This window comes from Delphinus delphis, chromosome 7 (assembly GCF_949987515.2).
Source record: "Delphinus delphis chromosome 7, mDelDel1.2, whole genome shotgun sequence".
NCBI lineage: Eukaryota > Metazoa > Chordata > Mammalia > Artiodactyla > Delphinidae > Delphinus > Delphinus delphis.
Window position 1 is genome coordinate 53,244,962 of NC_082689.1, and position 11,122 is coordinate 53,256,083.

General features: G+C 35.9%; 1 protein-coding gene across 3 annotated transcripts in view; it reads left to right on the forward strand.

Moving 5' to 3' along the window:
• CWC22 (CWC22 spliceosome associated protein homolog) overlaps positions 1-7,085 on the forward strand; it is a 63,808-nt gene extending 56,723 nt beyond the window's left edge. For all 3 annotated transcript variants that reach the window (XM_060016500.1, XM_060016501.1, XM_060016499.1), the window contains exons 18-20: positions 232-333; positions 427-644; positions 4,937-7,085. In XM_060016500.1, coding sequence (XP_059872483.1) covers positions 232-333; positions 427-644; positions 4,937-5,508 — 892 coding nt within the window. In that variant the 3' untranslated portion in view covers positions 5,509-7,085. The remainder of the gene's footprint in view (positions 1-231; positions 334-426; positions 645-4,936) is intronic.
• Positions 7,086-11,122: the final 4,037 nt, after the last annotated feature.

The window sequence follows — 11,122 nt, forward strand, 5'->3', positions numbered from 1 at the left end:
CACTGGACTGCCAGGAAAATCCCTAGAAATTAATTTTAGTAAATTATGACTTGACCCTACTCATTTAGATAGCATACAGCCTGACCAGATAAATGATTTTTAAATCACTTGCTTGTATTTCATTTACTAATTTAATATATAGAATATCTGAAAAATGACTATATAAGGATTTTGCCTTTTTATATTTAAGCAATCTGTTCTCTTTTGTTCATTTTTCTTTTTCCTTTTTAGAACTCTGCAGCCATTCTTTGAAGGATTATTACCCCGAGATAACCCAAGAAACACTCGATTTGCCATCAACTTCTTTACTTCTATAGGTCTTGGAGGTTTAACGTAAGAATTATTATCAGAATTTTATTCAATTTACAGAATTATTTCACAGTTGCCTTCAAGGCAGAATCTAACAGAGATTATGTTTCTTATTAGGGATGAATTGCGTGAGCATCTCAAAAATATACCAAAGGTCATCGTGGCACAAAAACCAGATGTTGAGCCAAATAAATCCCCCGCCTCCTCTTCCTCCCCTGAGTCCTCCTCCTCTGAGTCTGACTCCTCTGCCTCTGATTCGGACAGCAGCGACAGCAGTTCAGAGTCTTCTAGTGGAGAAAGCACTTCATCCGCCAGTAGTCAGAGCTCAGCCTCAGGTACTGAAACTGATGTATAGTTGATCGTGCTCTTTTCTAACAAGTGTATTGCTGGTGGTGTTTACAAGGGAAGAGAATAATTTGATTGCTTATTTATTTTAGAGTTCATTTGTTTAAAAGCCACAGTTAATAATATAAATGATCATCTATCACTGTTGCAGTCTATACTGAATTCAGCATTTATAATGCTAAGATTATCTTTTGGAATCCTCTTCAACGAAATGAAGATATTCCATTGGCAAATATTTATTTGAGTGCTGACTGAAATGCCATTCATAATGTCTGTAATCTACTTTACAGGAGCTTTCCTGATGGTTATATTTTAAAGAAAATTTAATTTTTTACTTCTAATAGTGAAGCTTTATATTAGTAATTGACGCATACCACACATTCAGTGCACACATTTTAAGTGAACAGCTGTATAAATTTTCATAAACAGACCACATCCGTGTAGCCAGGACCCAGAACGAGAACAACCAGTACCCCAGAAATCTTCCTTTTTCCCTCTTGTACTTACTACCACTCCTCCCATCCACTGCCTCATGGCAGCTCCTGTTCTGATTTGTAATTCTATAAATTAGTTTTGCCTGCTTTAAACTTTAGAATTATATATTATGAACTTCTTTATGTTTGGTTTATCTTTCAACTTTATGTTTGTGAGATACGTCCATACTATTGCATTTAGTTATAGTTCATTCATTCTCATTGCTGTATAGTTTTTCACTATGCAGATATTCCACAGTATATTTAACATTTGTCCTTTTTACTCAGCGGAAATTTAAATTTATAAGTAGTGTTGCCATGAATGCTCTTGTACATATCTTTTGGCGACATACATATATATATATATATATATATATATATATATATATATATATGCACATTTCTGTTGGATATGTACCTAGAGGTGGGATCACTGGGCTGTAGGGTGTGTGTAGATACTCCCAAACAGCCTTCCAAGTGGTTATTCTAGTTTACACTCCCACCAGCCATGTATGAGAGTTCCCATAGCTCCCATCTTCACTAACACTTTAACTGACTGTCTTTTTCATTTTAGCCATTTTGGTGGGTGTGTAATGGTACTGCATTGTGGCTTTAATTTTCATTTCCTTGATCAGTAGTGAAGTTGAGCATCGTTTTCTGTATTATCTGCCATTTGGATATTTTCTTTTTGTTAAGTGGCTGTTCAGAATTTTTGCCTCCTCCCCCGCTTTTCATTAAGTTGGCTTTTCTGTTGATTTGTAAGTGCCTTTATGTATTTCAGATATGTATTTTTTGTCACATGTATGTATTGCAAGTAACTAGTCCTGTTCTTATCTCTCGAGCCCTGCAAGGCTGCCAGAGCTCTGCTGGTCTATGTCCCTCAGCAGCAGCCCTCTGAATCAGCAGATACTCGCAGGGAGAAAGTGACATTACCTTACCTCTCTGTGGTTCTGCCTTCTCTTGAGTCTTGGCCCTTCTAGTCCTCATTTTTTTTTGCCAGCTCTCTGGTGTCTTCATTTTTTAGTTTTTATCTTGAACTAATTTTTGACTTATAAGAAAGTTGCAAAAATAGTGCAGAGGATTTCCATATAGTCTTCACCCAACTTCCCCTAATGTTAGCATCTTCCATAACTGTAGTTCACTTATCAAAACCAGGAGATTAACATCAGGAAAATACTATTCACCAAACAACAGGTCTTATTTGAATTTCACTAGTTTTCCCACTAATGTTCTTTTTCTTTTTCCAGGGCCCTCCTTGCCTTTAATTGTATTTCTCTTTAATCTTCTACAACCTGTGGTAGTTCTTCTCAGGCTTTCCTTGTTTTGAATGGCTTTGACCCTTTTTAAGTCCTCTGGTCACTTATTCTGCAGAATGTCCCGCAGTATGGAGATTTGTCTGATGTTTTCTCATGGTTAGAATGAGGTTATTCATTTTTAGCCAGAATACCATAGAAACGATATGTTGTTCTTACTGTGCCTTATTGAGGAGTTGATAATACTGATATTGGTGACATTAAGTTTGACCACTTGGTTAAGGTGGTATCTATTGGGTTTTTTCATGGAAACTGTTTTTCTTTATAAATTAATATCTTGTAGGGAGATAATTCAGTACTATGCAAATCTCCTCTTTCTCCTCTAACTTTTGGTCTTCTATTTTCACATCCATCTGTGGATCTTATCTGCAACACTTACTACTGTAGTGTTTGCCAAATGGTGGTTTTCCTGTTTGTCTCTTTTTCCACATTTGGTAATTGAATTTCTCCTGTAAGAAAGAGTTGTGCCCTCCTCCATTTATTTATTAATTCAACTATATATTTATATCAGTGTGGACTCATGAATATTTATCTTATTCTATGGGTTAAAGTCCAATGCTATCATTTATTTTCTTGTTCAGATCATTTCAACTTTGGCAATTAGGAGTTCCTTCAAGTTGACTCCAGTGTTCTTTTGACATACTCCCATCCCTTTTTTTGAGCACTTCCTTATAGCATCTTAAGTTGCTCCAGATCTTTAGTGCCTTTCAAGAGAAGATGTTAAAATTTTATCTGGCATTTCTAGTTGTTTTCAGCAGCATTACTAGTCTTTCACAATTTTGTCTGTCCTCCTTGGGAAGGGGAAGTGCTATAGTAAAGGATTTTTTCAAATATGCCATTTTCTGAAAAGGTCTATGTTGTTTTCCCCAGGGCCAATTCTGCTTCTTTCATCATAGTATCTTAGTTTGAATAAGAGATACTCTGATTGTCCAAAATGCATGTCATTTCTTGTATCTTTCAATGCGTATTTCAGACAGGCAGCACTTTTCCCCACAGCCTTATTAGTAGGTTGGAAGGCTAGTCTTTACATGCTTGTTTCACTTCAAAGTGTTTTACATACTAAGTGGCATGCAGAATTAGGGGACTTTCAGTGTTTTATATTATTAGAGCAAGATTCCATTTGCTCACAGGAAATTTTATTCTTGAATTGAAATACACTAACATTGTTCATTTACCATTCACCTCTAAAGAATTTGTTATTTCATGGTATCTGTTTTGAGAACAGATGATAACACAGCATGAACTGCTGCAATAAGGAAGCTTGCTGATTCAGAATTAATTTGCCTCATCATACTGTTTCAGTAGAGAGCTTTCAGTTTTATCAGTAAAATATTAAATAGCATAAAAGCAATATGAACTTACCCCAAATTAGAAAATTTTAAAGCAAACACCAAAGAGAGAGAAGAGTGCATATTATTATAGGGCTCAGGTTTTAGTGTCAAGAAGCACCAAGAGTGGCATACACCAGGGTCAGAGAGACGTCGATTCTGCACGGAGCCAGATGGTTTCTGCTTGGGTAGCTGCAGCTCAGCTGAGCTGCTTGATAGGAACCAGAGAAATAGGTCCTTAGTGGCAAACCAACTGACTGTGCCGGGGTAGGCATTTGGCAGGAGAAACAGAGGCTGGTACACTGACGTTTGGGTGGAGGTAGGACAAGGGTAGGCAACTTTCCACCATATTTCCTTCTTTTTGTATGTATTTATATGAACTTGACAGAAACTGTGGTCATCTCAGTACCCTTGATTATGTACCCAAACTAAATAACACAGATATCGTGATTGAATGTGTTTTATAGCTTAAAATGGTAAGATATTTCATTGTAATTAATATTTATATTTGTGATCATATCAATAAAATTCAAAGTTTCAAGGCCTTCTTAGAAGAGTTTTCTCAGAAATCAAGCCTTTGTGGCTCTCATAAAGCCTATGATTATATCTCAATATAGCTTCTCTTTGCTAGTACAGTTACTACTTCTCTGATAGCAGGACTATCATTTCTGTAGGCAGAGGTTTTCATTTGAAAAATACATATTCATATCATTACACAAACCCAGTCATCCCGCTCAGCCCACCTCTTAGGAAGTGATGTTGCTGGCATGTATGATCATTGCATTTTAATTATGTACGAGATCTGACATAATATTTCATATGACATAATGCATGTGGGCTAGAATTTATGTTTCGGATAAAATTTGTGAGTGGAATTGTACCACTTTAGTCACTTCATTAAAACTTTTACATTTGCTATAGTTTACTTAAAGTTCTTGTTTACTCTTTTGAGTTAAGGGTCAAAGCAGTACTTCAGTTAATATATTGTATATTCTTAAAAATTACACTATTGTATAATGTCTGTCATCAGACTTTGCATTCAATCGATTTGGCTCTGCATCCAGTTTGTCTGAATTAGTAAACCTGTAATGCATCAATAAGTGTGATTTTTCAGTTGTGAAATTAAGACTAAAATGAAAGCTAACTATATTTCATTTTACACATGCAGATAAAGATGTAAGAAAGAAGGGGCAAGGGAACCACAGAAGGAAAGAAGTAAATAAATTGATCAGGAAACAACACACGAATGATAGGAAACAAGAAGAAAGGAGACCAGAGCAACGGCACCAGGAAACGAGGACCGAGAGAGAAAGGAGGTCAGAGAAACCCAGAGACAGAGATTCAAAAGATCCCGTAACAAAGTACACTTCAGACAGAGGGCTTCCTTCTGAGCGAAACAGCTACAGCAGAGCCATGAAGGACAGAGACCAAGAAATGTACATGGATTTGGAACATAATCTTGGGGATCCCAGAAAGAAAAGAGGAGAGAGAAGAAATTCTTTCTCTGAAAATGAGCACAAATACAGAAATAAGGACAGTGAGAATTTTAGAAGAAAGGATAGGTCCAAGTCAAGAGAAAAGGATAAAAAACATTCAGCCTCTAGAAGTGATGAAGATAGGTATCAGAATGGTGCTGAGAGACGATGGGAAAAATCTAGCCGATACTCTGAACTATCCAGAGAATCAAAGAAGAATCAGGACCAGCGAAGAGAAAAGTCTCCAACAAAGCAAAAAAAATAATTCTGCAAAATTACAGAAACTGAACATGCCTTATATTCAGTTGAAACAAATTATTTTTTACATTGATTGACAAACTTTGTAGCTTGTATAAAGTACTGGTTTGTATTTGTACATTTAAAAAATGTTTTCATTTAAAAAAATGTTTTGTAATTGATACTTCTCAAGGCCCTCCACATAAAATTATTTGAAAAGTTTCACCAGAGAGGGATGTAATTCTTGCCCATATTTTGTTAATAAAATGATCAAATGCTCATTGAATCAGTGATTGTTTTCCATTGACAAAATTTTTTTTCTGATAATAATGTTTCCAATTGTTTATAGAATTATTATAATAAATTGTTAGTGACTTTTTATTTGTAACTGAAGACCAAAATAGATGAACCATTTCAGGTTAACATTTTTGCTTTGTTAATGAGATGCTATGAACCTTTCTTAGGAGTCACGCTTTTTTTAAAGTAGAGGAATTATTTTAATTTTCATATTATGTCTTGAACAAAATAGGTATGTGTAGTTTTTTTCGGAAGTGTTTTGGTGAAGCTAGGTGTATGTTAGTCTTTAAACAGATACACAGCTATCTGATTTATAATTAGGACTTCTCTCGATAACATCTCTTTCTGGACTGTTAGATGAACGTTTAATTGAAATTCTTTGTGATTAGTGCTTTTTCTCAGCCTTGAAGTTATATCACTGTTGGTAAGTTAATATGTATTTAATTTTTAATTTGGATTAATAGATAACCGGAAAACATACAGTCATGAGAAGTGTGGGCAAGACTAACTGTGAAATAATTCTAGTTTTTTTTATAAGAATTTTAAGGGTTTCTATCATTGTAACTCTCACCAATTAATATGTGACCGTATTATTTTTACATTTGAAATAAAATATTGCCTCTGAAATTTTAGATCTGCTGACAGACATTTAACCTTACTTACTAAATAGACTACTTGTACTTGTTCACCTTAAAAGTACATAAAATCCATTTTAGCCAGTATCCAGGTTCAAGACTAATGGAACCACCATTTTAATGTTTCTCTTTGAGACGTACTCTGATTCAAAATGTCTTCTATTTTTGTTATTTAAAAACTTGAGTATAAGTAAGAATAAAGTCCATGTCAGTAAAGAAATATTATGCTCTCCTCCTCCTCTTCCTGCGTCCCCCAAAGTATTAAATCGAATATGGCAGCTTGGAAAAATTCTTTTCAACACTTTCTCCATCTGTGGTGGTTGGAAGGTGGTGAGTTGTGATTACAATGGACTGACACAGACATAGTACATTTCACAGAACTGTGAAGCTCAGCAAATTGGATTTAAGGAACACATAGGCTGTAAGCCCTAAAGGAAATAAATAAGCATTAATTTTTTTTTTAACTAAACATTGATCTTTAGAGGTGGTATCAAGGAAAAAACAGTGGACTAGAAATTTTATTTTCTTCACTTTAACCTTAGTTCATAATTTCTTTTCTAAATGTAAAAATGGGAAGCCATTCTTTTTATTGAGTACTTAAGACCTTAAAGAGTTATTAAAGTAGATTTTTTTTTTAATGTAACTTTTACAAGCTTCTATGTGCCCAAGTCTGTTCTAGGAATTAGAGGTAAAACAATGAAAGAAATAAAGTCTCAACTCTTATAGTTGGGAGAGAGAATGGTGAAAGACAATGAACAAGAAATGTAAGTGTACCCAGGGGTAATAAATGATGTGAAGAAGAGAGTGTGATAATGGATGGGGGCGGGGGGTGATGATTTTACGTAGGAAGGACAGAGAAGATATCTCATAAGGTGTGTTTGCTGTGGGAAGAACCAAGGCAGAAGGAACTGCTGAGGCATAGATATTTATTTATAATAAATATTGCCTGGAAAGTTTTGTTAACATTTCCTGTTGTACTTTTATTTTTTAATTGTTAAAATTACTTATATTTTTTCTCTATAAATATAGTTAAGTCTCTTTAATTGGAATCCCAATAACCTGATAACAGATAATCATTATCAACAGATGATAATAGATATCATTCAACATGGATTGGATATGTTCCTGTATTTTAAAACAGGAAAGGAACTGCTAAGTGAATTAATAATATAAATAAAGTTGTAAGTAGGATGTTTAATATTCTTAAAATAACATACCATTGTTGCATACTGTTAACTGTTTCCTGTTGTACTTAATTCAGCTTTTTTTACTCTTCACGATTTTATTTACTCTTACAAAAGCAGTTAACGGAACACTTAAGTACCTTCAAGCAGAAGTATTTAAAGTGTAAGGGAGTCATATCAGGACATAATACATAAGAGCCTGGGTGGGGAATTGCAGTATTTGCCTTCTTTTTTTTTTTTTTTTTTTTAACATCTTTATTGGGGTATAATTGCTTTACAATGGTGTGTTAGTTTCTGCTTTATAACAAAGTGAATCAGTCATACATAAACATATGTTCCCATATGTCTTCCCTCTTGCGTCTCCCTCCCTCCCACCCTCCCTATCCCACCCTTCCAGGCTGTCACAAAGCACCGAGCCAATATCCCTGTGCCATGCGGCTGCTTCCCACTAGCTATCTACCTTACTACGTTTGTTAGTGTGTATATGCCCATGACTCTCTCTCGCCCTGTCACAGCTCACCCTTCCCCCTCCCCATAACCTCAAGTCCGTTCTCTAGGAGGTCTGCGTCTTTATTCCTGCTTTACCCCTAGGTTCTTCATGATGTTTTTTTCTTAAATTCCATATATATGTGTTAGCATACGGTATTTGTCTTTTTCTTTCTGACTTACTTCACTCTGTATGACAGACTCTAGGTCTATCCACCTCATTACAAATAGCTCAATTTCGTTTCTTTTTATGGCTGAGTAATATTCCATTGTATATATGTGCCACATCTTCTTTATCCATTCATCCGATGATGGGCACTTAGGTTGTTTCCATCTCCGGGCTATTGTAAATAGAGCTGCAATGAACTATTTGCCTTCTTGATGCATTTCTATAGCGTCAAATATGTGTTCCCGTCCACTGCCTGCCACTCAGGCAGGTTTCTCACTTTCATCCTTTTTAATATGCAAACAAGAAGTATGTTTGCTATGTCTAATTTTTTACTTTTCAGGATTAGCATTTTGTAAGGATCACCTGAGTTCTAGATACTTTGCATGCGTTGCTCATTGTTTTTCAGTTTCGCAACTTCCTTGCCTCCAAGATTCTCTTCCCCCATCCCTACCTTTCACATCCTTAGCCACCCCCTCCTGTGGTCATCTCCTTCATGTTGACATCAAAATCCATACAAGCTCTAAAAACTCTCCTTTAAGCACTATACTTTGACCCCTGCCCATCCAGCTCATCTGCTTTAATGCTGCTATTCTAGCAACCTTTTTTTACTTCCATCACAACTTTAGAGCTATTGACTTTGTTCTAATGTTACCCCCTCCCTCATTTCTTCACTTCCTTGTTCTGTGGTCCATCATTTGATAGATGAACAAATGAATAAACTAATTTCCACAAAATAACCCTTTGAGAAGTGGTTTTGTCTTCCTGTATTGCAGAAGAAAAGAGTGAAATCCAGAGGTTAATTAGGTCAGGCCACAAAACTGGTATGTAGCAGGACCAGATTTTAACCCAGATAAGCTTTATTCCAGCTTGAGAGGAGTAATATTTGAGTACCAGCTCTGCCACCTACCAGCTGTGTGGACTTGGGCAAATTATTTCATCTCTCCAACCTTCACATTCATCTTTAAAATTTAAAATGTTTACTGTGCCCACAGGGAACTATATTCAATATCCTGGGATAAACCATAATGAAAAAGAATATAAAAAAGAATGTATATGTGTGTAAAACAGTCACTTTGCTGTACAGCAGAGATAACACAACACTGTAAATCGACTATACCTCAAAATTTTTTTTAAGTTTATGGTGCCCACCTTACACAGTTATAGTGATGATTAAATGAAATAAAGCAGTCAAAGGCCTGTAGTAATTCACAGCACAAAGTGGGCATTTAACAAATACCGGTTTTCTTTTTCCCCAGCATCTAGCAAAGACTTAGGAGAAAATTGAGGTTCGTTGACTGACTCATGATTGTTCTGTTATAAGTCCTCTGTGATAGAGTGTTAAAAAAGGATTGTGTTAAAATAGCTACACAGAAAATTAATGGATTTTTCTAGAGTCAATGTGTGACAAAGAGTAATTCTCTATCATTTCTCTCCTATTATAGTACTTCTTTTCCAGATGTATGTATTCTTTTAATTTAAGCGGCCAGCTTCTTATACCCCTGATTTCACATTTCCCAAATGTGTTGTCAGAAAGGGGAAAAAAAGTTTTCATTATCTCTGATAGTTATGAGTGAATTTTTTTTTATGAGGGAATTTTTTGTTCTTGATTTTAATACTTTGTTTATTCTACTGTCATTTTGACTCTACTGGTGTGGGGTTTTTTCCCCCTAATTCATGTCTACTTTATAATTATATGTTTTCATTCATCAAGATCTTTTAGAACCCTGATCCTTTTTTCCTAATCCTTTTCTCACTTTTTCCAATGTAGTCAGATATCCTTTCTGACCTTTCACATTCTTTCATTCTGTTCCATGTTTATTCCACTGGATGTTTCTTCAGTCAAGCAAACTTTAATGCCCGCTGATATTTTAGGAGGGAACCCAGAGTGCCTGGTGTTCCCTTCCTGTGGACATCTCCGTGTGCACACTTCCAAACCCTAACTGAAACACTTCCACGTGGTTTTCCCGGCTCTCCTTATTCTGATCTCTTGTGTCCCCTCAGCCTTTCGGCCTTGGATATGTTCCACAACTTCTATTTATACCCACCCACATGTTTCTTTTTAAATGTCCTTAAAAACTTTTGAGCACATTACATATCTCCAGCTAGAACATATGTTTCTTGAAGTTAGTCCTATCTATGCATTGTATGTTTTCTAGAGATAAATGTGTGGACATCTTACCACTATGACTCACCCTCCTCACTGCGCAAGACCATGCTTTGTGGGGAGGGATGAAACTGTTGAGTTCACCTTAGGCCAACTTTGCACAGGTAGAAGAAGAACGGAGATACTCAGCTAGCCAAAGTCACATAGGGTGTGTATGTCTGTGTGTACGTACAGAAGAGCACAGGCTTTCTTTTAGAAAAAGACTCAGGTTCATACAGAGTAATTTATGACCATTTAAATTGAATACTATTTGGCTAACTGCACATGTAAGTCTAACTTTTTACCACTTGCTGGTTGTTGACCTTCATTCAGGCAGTCCTTTTTTTTTTAACTTTTCAGACAGGTCCTATAACCTCTATGTCTCAGTTTTCTCATCTGTAATATGGTTTAATAATTGAAACTCCCTCAAATAGTAAATGATCTCTGTGGCATGCTTAAAACAGTGCCTGGCAATAAGTGCTCATCGTTACAGTTTGTACTATCAGTGTACTGACATGGTACCACTAGACCAAGAACTGCAAACTCAAATACCTACAGGGGCCAGGTGGATCACACAGCTGAAACAATCAAATGCAGCGGTAAACTGGAGTCATTTAAAGGCAGCAATAGGTGCCCAGCTCCACCCAATTGTGCCGTAGGCTGAGGTTGACAAATCTGCCTGGTTTTCAAGAGGATTAAAGAATAAGAATTTGTATGTAGCTTTTGAT